General features: G+C 44.0%; 1 protein-coding gene across 3 annotated transcripts in view; it reads left to right on the forward strand.

Annotated features, from left to right (window-relative positions):
* Positions 1–3966: 3966 nt before the first annotated feature.
* The window catches only part of MOB1B (MOB kinase activator 1B), a 40800-nt gene continuing 24259 nt past the window's right edge, over positions 3967–20507 (forward strand). The window contains exons 1-2 of one of the 3 annotated variants that reach the window (XM_074588730.1): positions 3982–4076; positions 4708–4769. Coding sequence is in view for 1 of the 3 variants with exons in the window: in XM_074588732.1 (XP_074444833.1) it covers positions 4063–4076 (14 nt within the window). In the remaining 2 variants the exon portion in view is untranslated. Of the gene's footprint in view, positions 4077–4707; positions 4770–5624; positions 6208–20507 lie in introns of those variants that run through there. The other 2 variants (XM_074588732.1, XM_074588731.1) reach the window with 2 other exon arrangements.

Here is a 20507-nt window from a genome sequence, read left to right on the forward strand (position 1 = left end):
TGCTTCCCAAGTACAGTAAAAAATATCCCACTGCTGTTTGTCTCCTATCTTGTCAGTGTGTGCGAATTACCTTTAGAGGGCACCATTTTGTTGGGCATCGGTTGGCACTGAAGTTTTCCAGGAATGTCAGAGCTTCTTTAGCAAATCTAAGGGATCAAAGCCTCTGTACCTGTGATCGTGTGATCGGGGGGGGGGGGGGGGATCATCCTAGGACAATAGAATTTGCATTTATTCACTCGACAGAACTGGTGTTGAATGAGATGTAATGTTACCATAAGTAAAAATGAAAAGACTTGGAGACGCCCCCCCGTACTGCTCTTGACCAAGAAGTTAAACTTATCTACCTTTGAAGATGTCTTTTTCAACACCAAATGTTAGACAGGTTATTGGCAAGAATAATTAATACCAGCTACTCTTTACTTTGATAAGAGGAAAAAAAAAATGTTCTCAGTTGATACTAAAACAAATGCTTATCTTATATTTGGAAGCATTACTTCTCACTCTGTGTAATCTGTCATCAAGAAAAACTGACCTTGTATTCTGTGGTGGTATTTTCCAAAATTATTTGTTTAGCTCAGATTTGTCCTGCTGAATGCTGAGAAGTTTGCAGGAGACAGATAGCGTGCTTAGCCTGAGCGAGCCCACCAACTCTGGAAAACAGAAAAGAGAGTGTATTTTGCATGGAGAAATTTCAGCAGCACGAACCCCCCTGTAGACAGAGTCCACACCATAAATACTGTTGAGATTTGTGGAGCAGGTCCTGCACAAATAGTTGATTTCTGAGACGTTATTACTAAAGTGTATGAACATTGTAGCAGGAATTAGACATATCTGGGCACTGAAACATTTATTGTTCTCTTTGCAGTCCAGCAATAACAAGGCCGATGAGTTGTTCTGTCCCAGCCCCAGAATGATGGTGACTCTTGGGACCGCCGTATGATAACCTCACGGTTGCTGTAATTTCTTTGTGCATTGCATTTTTTGTGGAGAATAATTACAAGTACATACCACAAGTTCGATCTGATATTTATATTTAAATGCTTCACTACATTTTTATCATTGGCCTTCTAGGTATTGCTCGTTCACAAATCAAATCCCTTACCTTAATGCACAAAAAACTAAAAAATGGATGGATGCTGTCAGTTTAATCCAGAATGTGGGGAGAATATTTACAGAGCTTAGTATTTACGTACTGTAGTATTTACATTTCAAAACGATGTATTTTTTTTATTCCCAATAACGTACATATTAAGTTTAGTGATCTGAATTTTTGAACTTTCTTCAGCTAGAATGTTCTGTCTTTCCTAAGCTGTGCAGCCAGAGCTGGAAACTTCAGCCTAGGACCGAAGCGCTTTGTCAGCTTGAGGGCCTTTTCAGAGTAATTCTTTAAGCTCTACGGTGTAATGGATAAACCAAAATGACAGTCGCGAGACCGCGGGTGCATTCAGTGTGCTTTTCCTGGAGCGACTGAGCGGTTTGACCCTTACGTAAGGCTGCAGCATGCTGCCGGTCCCTCGTGTCGGCAGCGTCTGAAGCGAGCACTTTATCTGACCCTTTGCCATCCCGAACAGACCAATATTAATGCGAGACATAAAATGTACACATTGCATAACCCTTTCTCCTGACAACCGCCCAGGCCGAGTATTTCCTCCTGACTGCTGCAGTAACAGACATTTAATTTTAACTTGCCACTAAAATAAAACACTCTGTGGGTAGAAGGAAGCGTACGGGTGGGAACAGAGAACCGAGGTTATTCATGTCCCAACGTGAATGTGCCAGAAAGATCAGCAATACTTTTTTTATTGAGTTTGATTTACGTCGCCAACTTAGTCTGACAGCGTCTGTTAAAAAGTGCCCCGAGACCCGTTTCGTGCCTGCTTTTACTAATACAGCCAAAAGGAAAATTGCAAACGTCATGAAGTGCTTTTTAATTACACCTTTGCTGCCCAGTAAAACGCTTGATTTTGAAAGCGTCCTAAGGAGAGTAGCGTAATTTTAATTTACTCAGAAATGCACTGACCTGGCATTCCGACTTGGTCTGAAGGACGGAGCCAGAAAAGGAGAAAATGCAGTTTCAGCGTTTAAAAACATGAGAGAAGCAGACGACTGTCAATGTTGCCACGTAAGGCATTATAGCTGACACCCCTTATGTGCCGTACAGAAACTTAAGGCTGTGTGGGATCGTAGCATGTTTCGATGTCCTGAATTTGCCCGATAACGAATCTGAAAGCCGTCGGGTTTTCCTCTGGCCTACCTGCAGCAGCGTGGGGTCGCCAGGGCTCGCAGAATCCCCCTGGGGCAGGAGGGGAACGCTGGGGGTCGTGCTGCCTGTCCTGTCCCTTCTCCAAAATCCAGCGGGCTTGTCATTGACCTAAATGGAGACAGATTTTCACATGAAATTATGTAATTTCTGCCACAAAGAGGTGGCACTTGGATGTGGCTAAGTCTACAGTGGAATGTGTGGTCCTCGTTTGATATTTTATTTCGAAGCGTTCTGGATGCTGCTGTCTATCTCTGTTTCCCCTGGAACATATAAACTGACTGAGACAAACCCCAAAATTAAGATGATTGTTCCTGGTTTGGGGATGGGAGGTAGGGATTCCCAGACCCCGGAAACACAGCCTTCAGCTGTCATCTGGTGTCAAATGAGGTGCCGGACATGTTCTGCAATGCACTGCACACCCTCGGTTTGAGCGTCACGAACAGCCCTCTTGCCTGGAAGAGCACGCTGTGTGATAATAACCATTGCCAGCAAAGATGCAATTGTGCTTATTTGAAAATGTATGCTGAAAAGATACTCTGACATTAAATTTCCACACGTGGGAGGACAGGGAGTTTTTAACCATGCTCACACAAGGTGAGGTGGTTCAGGGCAGAGGTCAGGGGAAGGACTTGCCGAGGATTTGTAAGAAAAACTGGATTGGTTTTTTTTACCTCAGTAATTTGCAGCTGCTCCTATCTTCACATCTGAAATGTGTCCTTTCTTAGCTGACTGCTGGCTGAGTTAAAAATTGGTCGCAAATCAAACATTTGTGTTGAAATATTAGAAGCTGTTTTGACACGTTTATTTAAAAAAAGGGTCAGGCTGTTGGGTGAGGAGAGCAGAAATGCCAGTTAAGATCCCCCTATTTTTTTATATGACTGTGGTGGTTATCTGTGGGTTGGGTACCTGAACCCCTTTGTCATGCACCAGAAGAATGAGGACAGGCCACCTGAGGAAGCCTGGATGGTATAAATAATGAAATTGTCATGTGTTTTGAGTCCCTGGCCGGACCTGCTAAAGCAAAGCAAGCTGCTCTGGTGCTGTACCCTGCTGGCTTGCTCCGCAGGAGGCAATTTGGGGTAGAAATGAGATGAATACGGGCAGGCCGCAGTTTTCATGGTTCCCCTGTGAGATCTGGATGGGGATTTCAGGGCCAGGACTACCTAAAGGCTGCCATTTGTGTCACACTCGTGCCCAAAAAAGTATGGCCCAGTGACAGCTGCGATACACAGGTTCAACCGAGGCTGTGCCCTGTTTTTCTGTCGCCTTTGGGTCGCCCATGGCTGGGGGAAACGCTTCCAAGGACTGGGCCCTGGGGCTGAGGCGGCTGCTGTGGGGTGTCTGAGGGGACAGGGGGATATGTGGAGGGACGGCGTCTGAGGGGAAAGGGAGATGTATGGAGAGACGGATGCTCGGGGAGGTCTGAGGGGAAATGGGGATATATGGAGGGAGGGGGTCTTGGGGGTGTCTGAGGGGAGAGGGGGATCTATGGCGGGACAGAGTCTCAGGGGTGTCTGAGGGACCAGGGGCAGGAGGGACACGGGGACATCCGTGCCCGGGGACAGGCGACGGCCGGCCGCTGCCCTGAGGGAAGGTGGGCGGCGGGGGGCGATGGCGGCCGGGCGGGCGGCGGCGGGAGGCGGGGGCCGTGTCCCCGCCCCGCGGCGCTCTCCCCGCACCCGCCCGCCCTGCGCCGCCGCTGCTGCCATTGGGAGCCGAGCAGCGCCGAGCCCAGCCGAGCCGCGCCGAGCCGAGTCCAGGCAGCCGCCGGTCCCGGTCCCGCTCCCGCCGCCATCGCCATGAGCTTCTTGTTGTGAGTAACCGCGGGGGGCTCACGGCGGCGGGTGGGGAGGAAGCTGCCTCTGCCCGAGGAGGGAGAAGAGTCCCTTCCTCCTCCTGCTCCTCTAGCCCGTCCCGCCGGACAGGGCAGCCCGCCGAGGGGACGCGGCCGCCGCCCTGAGGGAGCGGGGCGGCCGCTCCCCGCCGGCATGGCCGCTCTTCTCCTGACTCTCTTCCCTCTCCTCTCCGGCGGCGGAGCGAGCGCCCTGCCCGCTCTCTCCCTTTGTGCCCCGCTCCCCCGGGGGGCCCCGGCCGCGCTCACGGCCGTAACGGCCGCCCCCCTCTCAGCCGCGGGAGCCGTTAACGGCGGCCGGGGGCCGGCCGGCGCCTCGGAGGGCGTTTGGAGGGCGGCAGTTCGCCGTGGCAGTCGGGTTTCCACCTTCCTTATCGGCCGGGCGGCTCCGGCAGCGAGGAGATGGATTTAAAAAGCAGCCACACGGGGCCAATAAATCCGGTGGGTCGGGGAGACCTTCCCGGTGAGCGCTGTGTTGCGAGCTGTGGAAGGGCGAGAGCCGCCTTCAGGGGGAAAACCCACCGATCTGCTGGAGTTTCCCTCTTGTAACAATATTTTTTTATTTTCCCCCCCCTCATACTAAGCACGATAGGCGCGGGAGTTGTTGCCTCTGCGGTCGATAAGTTAGAGCTGGACACCGTTGACGCAGGTTGGGTGAGCAGCGGCGTGTAAAAGTTAATTCCAGGTTAGGTCATGGTTATCGGATGAAGCGAGGGTGATCTGGGACAGACGCGGGGAGCCAGCACGGATGCATCTTGCTAATGAGAAGGCAATTGTTTACTGCGGCATAAAAAAGCTCCCTTAGGAATTGGTGGCAATTTAGGTGTGTGCAAAACCTTACATTTTGCCATTTTGCTTGGTAGACAACAACTGAATGAACTTTGGTCCCTCCCCTTGGGAACAAAGACGAGGTACTTCTGACAATTAACATAAACCGGTTCAGTGACCTATTAATTAAAAGTGAAGATGTGCTCTAGGGAAAGAAGGGAAATCCAAGCAGCTGAAAAAGGCGCCCTTGCAGAGCCAAGCTCCATTAAGGCCTTCACCCCGCTGAGTGCTCTTGCACATTCAGAGTTCCGTGCGAGCAGTTAGCGGGACCGTTGCCATAATATCTGACAGTCGCTACAGGCTTATATTGATAACCAACAGATGTATATGTAGCCTGCTTTTAGAGAAGATACTTTATCTTGGGAGCTGGAGTGTTCTAGTAAGTTGTGTTCTCATGGAGACAAGTAACACCGACGCTGGCTTCCTTCTAAATCTCGCTGTTGCATTTATCTTTTAACTCTGCTGTACCGAACCGGCTTGCCTGTCATTGCGCTTGTGCTGCCTTACCCCCAGAGTGGTTTTTGAAAGACACCTCTCAGCTGCGGGGTGGAAGCTGCGAATGGGAGGTGGGTACAAATGTCTGTCCGTGGATTCAGGCGCGGTGCTCCTAATGAGAAGCCCAGCTGTCCCCCTCCTTCATCATTCTCAGCTGCTGCAGTGGAGAAGGGGGGGACGGGGTCTCGAGTACCCTGGTGTCCTGGGAGTCTGGTTTGCAAATTAGAGAGCCTCCCGCTCCGTGTCATTTGGCTAACCGGTAACGGAAAAGCCTGAAACCCTCCACCCTCTGTCACAGGCAATAATGAGATGCTTGTTTTTTTTTCCAGACCCTTCTGAAACCTAGGAAAGCAAACCTTTACCCCCACCTCCATTGTTTCAAGTGGTCCTGCTGGATGAAATACGGAAATGGAAACTGAAGTTATTGCATGGCAAATCTAGAAGTGCTGGCAACGCTGCCTCGGCTGTTGTTGGCAGGGTGTTGTAGACAGCACCTCATTTGCTCATCTGCAGTCTAGAAATAGATTTTCAAAAAGTAATTTTAAAATATGCCTGGTAGGCCTCAGGGAGACCAAGGAAACTTTCTTTGTTACTGGCAAGTAGTTAGTTTTTTTTTTTTTTTAAGTATCCAGAAAGTTAGCATCACCTTCTGTCAAGCCTGAATTTTGTGTTAACCTGATAGAGTTATTCAAAGATAGTTGAATGGTTGTATATCTTTACACTTTTACAGATTTAGTATTTGTATTTCAAGCTGCAACCATTTTCACAGGTGTGTTAATGTAGTTTTTCATAGTACTTTTTCACCCCCTTTTTCACTGAGTTTCCTTGGTATGGAGGTAGCAAAGTTGACTGTCCGTGCTGTTTTCTCTGCGTCAGTGATGCTGTTGCCTTTTTGCGAACTGACTCACAATTTTGAACTCGCAATAAAGATGTGGCAGATGAAGATTGTCCTTGTGCACTTAGACTAGAAACATTTTCTAAATTACGGTGAACCTGTCACGCAGGTTTATCGTCAGTAACTTGGCTGCAGTTTGTCAGTTTGACGCTCAAGTGCGTTATCGAAAGCCGTGTTCTGCTTGCAGGCTTGCCAGTTGTCAAATAACAGGGCGATTGTGCTTGGATAACACAGAGTGCTTGGGGCCCCCCTCGCGGGCCCGTTGCATGGTCCTTGTCCGTTGACAAATCCATTGCTATTCTTCGCTGTTGCTAGGGCCAGTGACATATAAAGCTACACGGGGCGGGGGGGAGGGGGGGGGAATCAAGGGAAACCATTGTCTTCTCTCGTTATGGGTAACATTATAAAAAGACTGTCTTGTGAGACGAGTCACTGAATTAATACAACTCGGGTTTGACAGCAATTGTTATTTTCAGCGCTGCTATTTTCTCTTTCTGATCTGTTTCTTCCTTTCTGAAAAGACTTTATAAACCTCTCTAATGGTTGAATAGGTTATCCTGAATCTTTAAAAAAATATTTCAAAATGGGAATTGGACTAGAAAGTACCTTCAGTTCCAAAAGGAATCAGCTTGATAAGTTCTCTCTAAAAGGAAATTACAGCATGGTTGCAGGTACTTTAGCTTACATCTCCAAGGAAAAAAATCAAAGATAGTTCTGGTAGGCGGGCCATATGGCAACACGCTTGTGTTATCCTACGCTGGCAAAACTTACGTAAAAAAGAAGCTAGATGAAAACCATTTATTTTTAAAAGGAAAAGATTCAGTTTTATCATTGAAGTTGTGAAACTGTCTTTCTTAAAAAATAAAAAAGCCATCTATGTATTAGTAAATCCCTCTCAAAATTCTCGCGTGTAGTTTTTTAAATATGAGATTAATGTAAGTAGTTGTAACTGATGAGACTTTGAAAGACTAGGAGCTGATGGAAAAAGCAGGTAAGGGTGAGGACGAGTAGCTGTTTGGGATGCGTATATTTATGAATGCAGGCAAAGTTAACTTGTGAACCAAACTGGGAGAAAGATGCGCTTTTCCTTCTCTGTCTTGTTATATGGCACAGTGGAACCTAGCAGCTTCTTCTGATGGTGCGCACGGGTTAATTTTTTTGTTTCAAATTTAATTAAAATCATAGTTTGTGTGCCTATGTATGTGAGGAAGGTGCGGTGGGGCATTACTTTTTTTCCCCTATATTTCTTGCAGATAAATACCAGAATCAGAGCGGGTGTGTTTGTTTCCAGATCAACAGGCGTTGTGGCCTTCCCGATTTCCCCGCCTGCTCCTGCTCTTGAAGAATATCCTGGCTTTTTGTTGTGTCCCCTTCCTCAGCTTCCCTAGAGGCTGAGTTGCTGCTACTTACCAAGTGAAAGCCACTTCTCAAGTGGGCAGTGTTTTTCGCCTTAGTGTAGCTGGAGAGCAACTGAGTGCTTTGTGAGTGCTTCTTCTGTAGTTAAAAGCTGGTGTGGTATTTATCTCCTCTTTATCAACGATTCCCGCAGAAGGCTGTTGGGCACTTCTAAACTGGCATTTTGGTCATTGAAAATAAACGTGTAGGCATTTACAAACTTAGAAATGGGAAATACATGCCTGTTGAACGTTCAGATGCTTTTCTCCCTGTATTTTAAAGTACTGTTTTTCTTCAGTTTTAGTTTGATTAGTGTAATACTGCTGTGCAGGCCGTGTTCCTAGAGCAGAGGTCAGGGTAGAGGCTCTCGACACACGAATGTATTTCTTGACTGCAAAATCTGTTGTTTAACCAGTACCGTTAGTGTTGCATTCAGCTTGGATGAAGAGTACTGGGAATGAAAAGTCTCTCGAGTTTGCTTATGAGTAAATTGGAGAGAGAACTGCAAAGCTATTGCCAACTTTTTAAAGTGTTGTTTTGGTTTTTTTGTGTTCTTTTTTTTTTTAAAGTCTTGGTAACAGTAATTTTGAGTTTTGGGGAAAGCAAAAGGATTCCTTAGAGGTAGAGTTTATATGGAGTCAGCTCTGATAATTAACTTTGCAGAAAGTAGCACGTTTTTCTTCCTTTTTGGCTGCTTATAGCTTTCATTGGTAGTGTTAGGCTAACGGTTGGGCTCAATGACCTTGAGGGTCTTTTCCAACCTAAATGATTCTGCGATTCATTGAATTATTGGCTGTAGAAATATATGCTTTGACCTGAAATTTGTGTTTAATATTGTTGAAGCACATCACTTCACTTGTGGGGTTGACTCGGTGTTTAATTCCTGTTTTGAAATGCCTGCTGTCAAAAGATGTGCCCCTCGGCTGGCAGCTGGTCTCTCACCTGCAAGGAAGGAAGCACCAAGGAACAGAAAGCTTCACAAAACCCTGGCAATGAAAAACTTACGTAGAGGTGTTTGTGTTGCCCCTCGTGCTGCCTGTGGTACAATTCTTTTTACAATTCTTGGACTCTCTTGGAAAAGGTCTTTTAAAGTGCTTGTCGCTCTGCTTCCCTCCTCGTTTATCTTCCCCAAAGACCCCAAACCAATTTGTTAGCGTGCAGTTTGCCGATAGGGTTAAGCTCACTGAGGCACTTCTCATCCTTCTAATGAGCTGGTTGAAGACGCTAAAGCAGCAGAAAACTTAATTCCTTTTTGGTGGGATTAGCTTTTTGCTAATTTAGTTACTTGGTGTCTTTGTGTAGTGACACGAGGGATGGTGTTGGGATAATGGAAGCAGCAGGAATGTCTGGAGGTGGCAAAAGACAGGGAGGAGGCTTCTTCCTTTTTCTGTGCAAAGTGGCAATAGAATAAGCTTGTAATCAAATAAGCTTACATACTTGCCAGTAAGGTGGGTTGGGTGTCGCCGACCTGACTGCAAACTTTGATTGGCTTTGTGTATGCGTTACTCCCTATGTAGGTAGTTGAGTTGTTGCCATTCCTCTATCGCAGACTTTGTTCTTTCTTGATGAGTTGGATGAAGTGTGGGAAACTAGCGTACGCTTCCAAAAAGTAGCTGATCAAATGTACGTATGATGAAATGGAAATAAATTGTAGCCCGCAGTGCATGAGTGCTGCCGGCTTATCAGTAGGGTTGGAGGAGGAAGGTGCTGCGGAGCTGAGTTTACGCTGCTGCCTGGCTTTTATTTCAGAAAGAATGAGTCTGTCCTGGAATAACAGAGCTGCGCAGACCAGTTCAGGCTGTAAGATGTCTGAGCTTGGAATTGCATTTGAAAAAAACTTTTGCTGCTGATAGTCTGTTTTGGGGAACATGTAATTGATGAAGTGAGCGATTGGTAATTTGAAATGTTCTTAGACGCTTCGGTTCTCAGTTTAGAAGCATTAGTTTGGGATGAAAAAAACCACAACATACGAAGAAAGGCATTGTTCAGTGTGAAAGTCGTGTTTACTACATCGCAGTGATGTCCGGTCTTAATTGCTTCCTAATTGTTTGCTTTTATGCCACAATTGTTTTCCCTTGTTTGTCCTTCTCTCTTTGTGTTTGCAATGTAAGCGAACCTATGCAATTAGCTGTTTACATTTGTCAGCCGAGAACAGTGGTGGAACAAGGATCACTTTCGGGGGATTTGTGTACGCGTAGAGTGGCTCGGTTTTTAATCTCGAAAAGGTGCCAAAAGCATTTGATAATTTTCTGTCAAGTCTTTGGATTTAGGAGCTCTTCACAGCAACAAACAACCATGGTGCGGACAGCCCAGGGGTCACAGTTACATCTTATGCTGTACGTGTCCCGAGCGATACATAAGTCTTTTTTTTATCGTTTGAAAAAGGATAAAATATTAGAAGCATTTGTCCACCGAAGGGTGGCTTAAGAGTTGCAAGTGCCGTAATATGTTTTCGTGCCCAGGGCTGACAGAATGAAGCTGCTTGGTTTTTTTTTTTAGAGAAGTAAATAGCTGCATTTAATTACGCCACTTTAAGTCTTCCATAGTAAGCAGTAAGAAAGATACTGCTGCCAAAGCTATCAATAAGCCTTTGACCCACAAATCAACCTCAACTGTATGCTTTGCGATCCTTTTAGTGTTTGTAAACTAAGCCACTTCCTATTAGACATGAGCTACAATGAACTTGCTGTTTGGTTTTTGTCTTTTTTTTTTTTTTAAAGCAGACAGAGGGGGAGATTGTGGGTTATATATTCAAATGCTGTAGAATCTGTTTTCAGCTGTAACTGAATATAACTTAATTGCTTTTCATACGCTTTGTAAATTTTTTTCTGGCCTGTGAATTTCATGAGGGGGGATTGTCAGGATCCAGTGCTTTGCTGCTTCGTCATCTCTGTGTGTGTTGCTTTTTTAAACAGAGCATCTCCTTTCATTTCGCTTTGATAGCACTTCCGTGGCACTAGTGTGATGTTGGCTGCCAGTATTGGAACCTCACCTGCTGCATGGTATGTGAACGTCACTGAAGAGAGGTTGTGATGGACCGTGCTGTGCTGTAGGAAGGTCAGCATAGGTGAATGACGCTGCAAACGGGAAAAGTCCTTTTTGGAGTCTCTACAACGACAACTAAGGGCAAGAAAATTCTTTTTCTTGAAGTTTTCAGGGGGCTGTCTTCCAGGGGGAGGGCTGTCTTTCCCCTTGAAGACAGCTGTTGCATTTGCCTCTTCTGGAAGGAAATACATGGAATTTTAAAATTGAGCAGGGTGCTATAAATTTCCCTCCAGAGCAACAGTACGTTCTGACTAGGTTATCTAAAACCATGTGTGTGCAGCTTTTCTGGATCAGTTTAAAGCAGATCATAAATAAGTAACCGCAAAGTTCATTTTATAATTTTTAGATAATTTCCCAGAGCCAGCTTGGTGGTTAGTCTGCACGTGGATCTCTCAAATGCCTTCCCAGGACGCTGCTGCCTGGGCCAATATTTTGGTCAAGGGATTTGGAGGAGGGGAACGAGAGCTGGAGATTGGATGTCTGGAGAGGCGTGAATCCATGTGTGGTTCTCTGATAAAAAGGTTGAAACGATTTCTTAGTTAGCTTAGTAGGTGTATGCCTTCCAGGACCTGACACCTGGTTTTGGGCAGTGTACTAAAATGTGTTCTGCATCTCAGTCGTATTCTGTTTAATTCAAGTCTTTGCTTCCCACTTCAGATATGTAGCCGGAGTCAGCAGACAGTAAATTCATGCGTATGAGATGGTAATTTTGTGTTAATAAAAAGACAGTCCCCCACTGTGAATTCATGAAGGCAACAGTAATTTTTTCCTTGCAAATATATTTTGAAAGTCTTAAAAGCGCTGCTTGGAAGCGAATTCATTCACTCTTCTCTTGCATTTTTTTTGGCTTTTCTTCAGGAGAAAGGTGCATCCGCTCTGGTCTAACTTGCAAATGTAAATGGTCGTTCTTCCTTTGTTCTGTCTTTTCCCATTCATCTTGAAAGCCAGTTGTGGCCTTAGCTTCTTGTCCCAACTTCCCTTCTGGGTTTTTTTGTTTGTTTGTTTGTTTTTTTGTGAGGACACTTCTATCTTGTTCACCCTCTCCTCTCTCCCTTCTCCAGTTCACAGCTGTTCCTTGACAGGATTCCATTCCTTTTGTTCTTCTTACATACCTCCTGTGATCCTACCCATATTTCAGTTCAGTTTTATTTGAAGTTTGCTTCTTTTCCACGTACTTGGATTTTTTTTTTTGCTTGTCTATCCTTGCACTTCATCTTTAAATTTGGTAGCTTACCTCCAGAGTTAATTGCTTGTGTCCTAGAGATATGAGCGCTCCTGACATACCAAGTCTTAATCCCTTCCTTAGTGAAGAACATCTTGCAGATAAGAACTCATAATGCCTGGATTTGTTGTCTTTATCACAAGTCTAATTACTTTCTTTATGACAAAGAGAATAAGTGAGTTTAGGTAAGCTTTGCTAAATTCCTCTTTCGCTAAAAATTGAGACATCTGATTTTTGATAGAGAAATAATTTCAATCCAGATAACGATTGGGTGAGTTTCCTATGTTGACGTTAATAAAATAACCCATATTTTGTTTTGCTAGCTGGTATTTTAATTTTGTTTTCACCAACTTTAGTAGCACAGTCCCAGTTTTGCTTGAACGGAGTAATTGTTTTAGGGACTTCTGAGCGTTCGAGATTCAGGACTCGCAATGGCCTTACTGTGGCTTTTACTTGTCATACTTTGTGGCAACAAAATACTGTTTTTTCTAATGTTGAAGTGTAACTCTTACAAAAAAACCCAAATGTTTCTAGTGTCCTATTACTAACTTCTATGGTTGACAGCTCTTCATAAAATTTCTTGCTGCAGTGTGAGTGAAAAAGAGGAAAAATCTGAATGTTTAAATTCACCATAGAACAGTTCAACTGACTGTGGACTCAGCTGTCAAATGCAGGAGCTTAAATAATTTCAAAAGAAATGTTCTCCTGTGAACGTAGGAGCTATTGTTCCCCCTCAGATGCCTCAGACGGCTGGATTTTCCTGATATGATACTTTGCAAGGTATAAGCAAATTTTACTGAAGATAGTTATACGCAGCACACACAAGATCGTATTAAATATGGGGGATGTGTAAGAAATACTTGGTGATGAGATAATGCAGTGTATTTTTGGAAAGCTGTTAGATTATTCATTACTGCCTCCCGTCCATTTCGTCTTCCTGTTGTTCCCTGTGTTATTTCTTGCCTCTAATGATCGTTTTGTTATTTCTTGAATTCGGACTCGGTTTTGCCTATTAATCAACGTATGAATGTGATCTTCTGTGTCTGCTTTGAGGTTTTCTGTTGGGAAGTTGCCGAGTATTTCTTATTTGCCGTGTTCATATCATCAGCCTCTTTTGCATGGGGGTTACGGTAAAAGATAGCCTTTTGTAAAGTGCTGAAGTGACGACTCCTCCATTACAATTTAGTTGTTTCTTCTTCTTTAACTTTTACCTTTTTCCTGAACACATTAACAGATTGTTCTTTTTATTGCGTTTAAAAGGATTGAAGACTGTCTTAAACTGTTTAGCTAGTCCTTTTTTTTTTTTTTTTTTTTTAAAATGCCCTGCTGTGATTTCTTAGGTTGTATGACCAGATTTGCTTTAGTCATTCATAAAGCATTGGTTTTTCAAAAGCACTGATCAGCATTTTGGGAAACCGTCCATGTTCTGAGGCATGTTCTCCAAGCACTATATTTGGTGTATGAGTGAGGATCTAATTTGATTCTAGAGCCAAGCCTTTATTGCTGCAATTTATCATCCTCAGCGGCTTGTAGATCGCTTTCTGTAAAGCTCTGCTTCCTACTTTCTTAAATGTATTTAAAGGGTGTGACTATTACCGGCAGGTACAGTTTAGGATGCAGAGGCCATTAGTAATGTAAAGACGTAAAGAGAATTTAGCTGAACATAAGGAAATCTCTGTAGCAGGAGGAACAGTTTGCTATAGAAAGTAGCGTATACCTTTTGTATGAGATGCTTTTGTCCTTGTTTTATAAAATCGAAAAAGTACTACGGTAAAGAAACCGTAGGCAGGCAAATACTGTTAATCACCTGCTTTATTTATTTGACAGGCCGCCCCATTTCCTCCCGCCCCACACGGCGGGTGATGCTCTATGGGGCTGGCAGTGTGGAAGTCTGCCCCAGGCGAGCTGCAGCTCTCCAGCCACTTTATGGTATTTCCAGTTACTTGTTGAAAATCTTGAACTCCTTCCTGCGTACTTAAACCGTTTAGTAAACTTTCTTTCTTTTATTAACATTTCCAGTATCTTTTCTTTAAACACAATCAGATGTGTTATTGAAAGAAAGAACCCAGACTTGCAGCTTTATATATTTCCTTATATTTCTTCTATTGTTTGTTAGTTGCATCCATAATGGTACTTTCTAGTTTCTGATCGTCTGTGGGTGCTGACATTCTGTGGTTGATTTGTTTCCCTCTCATGTTGGTATGCACTTGGACTGCCAGGCCAGGACTTGCACATTATTGCCTCCCTCTTAAAAAGAAAAAAAAATTACTGTTTGGTTCCCTTATGTTCTGCGTGACGTTTGAGTTGTCTAATACTGCTTTTTGTGTTTCCGTGCGTCCGCATAATGTGTGCTGTGTCATCTTCACTCCCACATGTGTTACCAAGCATTTTCCCTCTCTGTCATTGTTTTCCTTTAGAACATCACATTTTCTTGGAAAAATCTGAGTGACAGCTTTTAAGAATTCCTCAAAAATACGCAAATTTTCTTCAGCCTGCATTTGCTCTTGGGTCTCTGTCTTCCTGATGTTTATAACAAATCAGAGGGAGACTGTCTAAGGTGATTTGGATTGTGCACTTGACAGGGCTGAGTCTTTCTGCAGGATTTGATGGGTATGGAGCACATAGGTGTACTTTCATTAACAAATATTAGGTAATCTTCTGTCACGGGCATCTAACTTTGTTTCTGAATTTGCTTGCCACTGGGCAGAACCGCATGCTCTGTGGCGTGAGTTCTCCTACAGCCATCCTTGCTGCAGGGGACGTACCCCATCCTTTTCAGCAACCTTTCAGCTTCTTTCAGTAGTCTGCGATTTACAATGTGATTGAGTCCTCTTTCTTCAAAGGAAAATACGCTCATCTACAGCAGGAATAAGCGTTCAAATGGCTTTTTAGTGCCAAGTTTTATGTATGGGAAAGGGTAGGTTTTACAAAAGAAGCGTAGTTCTTGTGTCTACCAAATGATTTATCGGTACATTCATGCAGTAAACTGAGGTGTGAACCTTCGTGGAAACTAAACTTCGAACCATAACTGGGTGAAGTTCTGACTTCTGTTTGAATTCATGCTGTGCCCTGCCTTTTAAGACAGCTAATGCTAATTGACAGGAACAAGGGTTTCCCGGGAAAAGAGGGGACCATTAGCGAGAAAATAGTGCTATTTAGTTTGCCGAGAGATTAATTAGTGACTGAAATGGTAAAGATACTGAACTCCATCTCAGTGGTCAGCAGGAAAAAACAAAGCAGTTGGAGAGGAAGGAATACTGCTTACCTTCTTCAAAGCTGCAAGTAGCCTACTCTTTAAAAGAAGTAGTACATGAATATTAGGATACTAGAATCTGCAGAAACAGATCTGGTTTTGATTATGCCTTACAGTTCCGTGATACGTGTGTGTATACGTACACGGTAAATATTAGCATTAAAATAGTTGAGGAACCTGGATCTGGTTGAAAGAACCCAACAAAACAGCCGAGACCAGTCCTCAGCTTTCTTAAAAATCTAACTTCTATTTGTACTAAGACAGAAATGCTGTGAGCGAAGACAGCGTTGCGTTTGCCTCGGGGTAGTCGGGGGATACCTCAGAGCGTGCAGCGTAACGTGCTGGACAATGTTGATTCCTCTCCTGTAGCAGAACCTCAAATGGTATGTCAGAGGAGAACTTGGGTCTCTGCTAAAAGCTTCTTTCTTGCAAATTGGAGTGAAAACGTGTTTCAAGTGATGTTTGGCGATCTTAAAGCTCTTGAAAAAGCCTGTGGAGAAACTTGCGAGCAGCAGTGCGGTGACATTCATAAAACATGCCGAGTGAGCCTTCGGGGAGGCTGCGGATTTTATACTGCGGACACGTTCAGTCCCTCTACTGCCTGCGTGTCTGCCTGCTTGTCTCTGCAAGTCAGTAGGGCATGCTTGGCTGAATGTGTACTTCTTCCTTTTTTCATCGAAGTTTTTCTCTGGCGGATACTCTTGTATACTCCTTTTTGTGTCTCAGGCCTGTCCCTCCTTGCGTTGCCCAGAGCTGCCGTTAGTCCTACAGAGGACAACGCTTGAGAAGTTGAGTCATTTCCGCAGCTGTTGGCTGCTCTGGGAATTAGTTTGTGTTTTTGAGTGCACAGAGCGAGCTCTGGTAGCATCCAGTGAGGGCAACTGTGACTTGCTTTGTTTGTTTTGAGGATTTTCCAGGAGATGAAAGTGTATTGAATGAACATGTTGTCAGTGAAACAAGGGAATTTATTTTGTGTGTGAGCATAGCAAACTGGTGATGATTTCCTGGTTATGGGATGGTGTTCTGGACGCTTCCTTGTTCCTTGCATTAGGAATTGTGATTACTTGGCAGAAGGGTTGCTTCCAACTGGGTGAACAGCAGGAACACCATTGCCACCTACATGGGTGGGGTTGTAGTAGATGCGACTGTTATAGCATAACACCTCCCCCTTGTTTACCGGCACATTCTGAGCTTGCAGACGGAAAAACGGAGGCGGAGAGACGTAAGGAAGCGTAGGTGCCCGGCTGGGCTAGAAAACGGTCTGTGGCCACCTGACATCTTTGTGGATTTGGCACCAGGCATGCCGCTGCAGGGGAAGCGAGGCCATGTGTCAGAGTTAAATGGCCAGTTTCCAAGGGCCAGTCCCCTCTCCCCTGCTCAGAGCTCAGACATCAAAAGTTTGTCTTCAGCTGTGTTCTGGTGCACGTAAGAGCATCTGAGTTCTGATGGACGAATCTCGCATCTGCTTGATTTCACTGACTCTGAAATGTGTATGTACAGGAGGAAAAAAAAAAAATGTATTTTAAGAATGTGGACGTGTACATGTTATGACAGCTTTCAACACTGGGAGGTGGTGGTTGGGACAAGCAAAAGCAAAATCATTCCTTAAGGCTACCTTAAATAACTTTCTTCTTACTGGATGTGAATCATCTGATAAACTTCTGCTTTTTTAACATGTAGAGTCTCGTGTGTAATGGTACCTGTATTTTTTAGGAGCTATTGAGGAGATGATGACTTTTTCATCTGCCTTCTCTCATACAGTCTTGTGTGAAACTTCAGTCTAGGAAGACAGCTATTTTTCCGAGAAGGGGAGGCCGGGTTTTAGTCCTTGCCTTCATGGGTAGAGAATTAAGAATCTCATAAAATCACCTATTTCGCTGTCAGTACTGTGGCAGAAAGAGGCGCTATTTCAAATGAGTTGTAATGACGATGGGCGCTTTACGCCTTGAGAAGCACGTTCAGGTCGAAAAGCCTATAGAAAATGGAACTTACTCCACGGTGTAGCAAAGAAAAAGGCTGGGATGAAGAAGGATGGATAACCATGTTTCGCTGTTAAGAAAAAAGTGGGATTTGGGGTTTTGTCTGGATTCGTATTTATTGCATTTCCAGACATCTGAAGAAGCTCTTCTTTTAGGAATAACCTGTGCTTTATTGCCATCGTTGTCAGTTCCATGTGCTGAAACATTGTTTGAAATTCCTCTGGTCTATAATACTTTTTTTTTCTTTTTTTTTTTTTTAGGTAAGGGAACTGTTTGGTTCATGTTTGCTGGTGGCTTTTTTTTTTTAATTATATGATGTTCGATACTTAAAAAAATGATGTTTGAAACTAAGCCGTTTCCTTCCTCTCCCTTCTGAAAGGACCCTGTGCCTTTTATGGAAAGTTGTTTTGTCTCTGTTACCTTGGAATTTATTTATTTAAAAATCTGAATTTCTTGTTAAGCTGCTAAGCTCAAGGACCTGGGGCTTTTGGGTGGAAAAAAACACCTGGGGCTTTTTTTGGGGGAAAAAAACACCGTAGAGCTCTGTGGGGAAGTGGGTGCTGTAGGCAGGAGCTGCTGGGTTTGCACAGAAATGTCTGGAAGCCTAATTATTGCTTTGGCAGAATGGAGTACTTTTTCCTGAAGATGCTCCGCACGGCTTTCCTAATGACAGTGCTCCAGGAGGAGCAATGCCGAAATCTGGAAAGCAGTAACTTGGCTCCGACTCCTTGGGTTATAAAGCGTGGCACCGGGCTTTTGTAGCCTTGGCAACTGGCCGTGGCTTGGGCAGGCGAGAGGTGAGTTAATCACACAAAGACATTCCGTGCAAAGTGGAGGCCTCTTGGTTACCAAGTGCGGTGTTAGCTTTGGGAAGAATCATTTCTTAGGCGCCCTTACTTTAAAGGTTTCAAACTTTGATATTTTTAATTTCAGTGGCTTACTCTAGGTGTAGTAGCCAATTTAGGTTATTGTTTTATCTCGTACTAGCTTTTCTGGGAAACTTTAGCTGTGTGCCATTGAGCTAAGTATTTTCAGTTACCGTTTCTTACAGTAGAGCATATAAACAATAAACGAGGTGTATTCTGTTTCTATAGAAAGGACCATGTGTCTATTGAAATTTTTCAAGTCAGGGCAACAGATCTTCTTTAAAAAAAACAAAACAAAAAAAGACCCCAAAGAAATAAAGCAAAACAAAAGCCCTGGGTCTGGAATTGCTTTTCTAACCACTGCCTTACCTTTTGGGAGAGCAGCTTTGTGGTGGAAGGAGTTGGCAGCTCTTAACTCTTTCCCAGACAGGCTGCTTTGATTTGCTTAGCGATCCTGGCAGCGTCTGTGTTTGCTTTCATGTGAAGACAATTACGCTTTTTACAGCTTCATGTTTGTGACAGTTACTTCTGTTAGATGGGAGCCCTCTTTAGAAGCTTGGTGTTTTTATTAGCGTTCAGAAAAAGATAGTGACTGTATCTAAAGAATTTTCGCAGAGGGACGTTTTTCAAGGTGAGAGCTATCGGCTTGTGTGCTTAAGAGTCTCTGCTTACCCGTAGGCTTGCTGGCTTTTAACTCTTGGATTGTGTTAAACAGCCTTCAAATACCTCTTCGTGTTGAGTTGTAACCCAGTATCGTATTGTCCTGAAGCACTTCAGTCTTCTGAATTCGAGGTGGCTGGGCTGATAGCTCCGTGTCTCATTTCAAACCGTTAGCCTGCTCTGTTCAGGGGGTCTCATAGTCATCTTCATGGCAAGTCATACCTTGAATAGCTGGGCTCTGGGATTTCTTATCCTGCCCCGGAGCCTGGCAGAAGCGCTCCTTTCTCTGGCCAGTTGCACCTGTAACCTCTAAGCAGGGGACTGGAGCTTCCTTAGCCATCTTTTTCTGTCCTAAGTTGATGGTTACTTTATTTGTCTTTAAACCTAAGGCATGGTGGCACGTCCAAGGAACGCAAGGTTGTGGAATGCTTGGATTTGTTACCGGCAAATTAAAGTGAACTCACTGAGAGAGGCTTATTTTAAGGAGTGGGAATTTGACTGGGAAATAATTGACTTTTTAGTATTGTAAGAGCGGAGGAAAGTAATGCCTGGCTCACGCGCATCTCTTTTCAGAACAAAAATGTTGTGACTACTCAGTTTTATAAATAGAAATGCTCAAGTTAAATCTTGTTAGTGCAGATTTTGAAGATGTAAAACTTAATTTTACCTGCTGTCCTTCTGATGCTGTGGTTGTCACAGGGAAAATGTGTTTAAGTGCTGCAACTATTGATTTGATTTCCAAAAAATAGCTTGAGCTGTTAGTTTAATTATTGTGTTGACATGTTGGCTATTGGAAACTAACATGATCATAGTCTGATGTGTCTGTTCTTAGCAGGATGTTATCTTTTGAAGGCCCATGTTACTGTTTGAAGGCTTGAAATGTTTGCTTTTCTGGAATTTGGTTTTCCCCTTACAGTGTTTCTGTGTCTCGGGGTTTAAGAAGAGGTGCAGCAGGAGAAAGAAGGCAAGGAGGTACTGGGCTAAAACTTGAGGGCTTTTCTGATAAATTTGCTCGTTGGCCTTTAATAGTGAGTCTCTGCCTCCGTTTCCCTGTGTCTAACAAGACGCTAATGATGCCTACTTCAAAGATACTTTGTGAGGATTAATTAATGCTTGCAAAGGCCTTTGAAGATGAAAAAGGAGTTGTCGAAATATGAAACGTTTCCATGCCCCAGGTAAATGATCTGTGTGCTGGCTTGAGTTTGGCTTTTTCAGAATCTCTTGAGCACTTCCATGTGTTTTGAAGGGCTTATTTCAGTTGGACCATGGTGGTGAACGCTTTTGGGAGACAGCGAGTGGTATAGCTATACTTGCAGAGGTTATTTACTTGCACCTGCCCCCAAGGAAAGAAAGAAAGACGATGTCGCGCAACTTCAGCAGTATATACCAGTCAGAAGAATATAGGTGGCAGGTGTATCCTGAAAATGCAGCGTTTTCTATTTGTTTTTTTTTCCCCAGGGCAAGTTTCTGTCCTTTCCAGTGTTTGATAAAACAGTCCAGTGATGATCCCTGTACGAAATGATTTACGGTAACGGCAGCACTCTATTCCTGAGTGTATGGGTAGCCTGAAACAGACTGGAGGAGCAGTGCTCGCTATGCTTTACGTGGAAGTTGAATGCTTGTAATATTTTGAAATAAAATGTTTATTTCCTGTAAAACATGTCAGCTTGGTACATGATGTGCAAGTAGGTGTGCAGGGCAAAAAAAAAAAGGTTTTCAGATTCTCACATCTTCTCCAGGGTGGTGTCTCCTCA

The sequence above is a fragment of the Larus michahellis genome, chromosome 5 (assembly GCF_964199755.1).
Source record: "Larus michahellis chromosome 5, bLarMic1.1, whole genome shotgun sequence".
Classification (NCBI taxonomy): Eukaryota; Metazoa; Chordata; class Aves; order Charadriiformes; family Laridae; genus Larus; species Larus michahellis.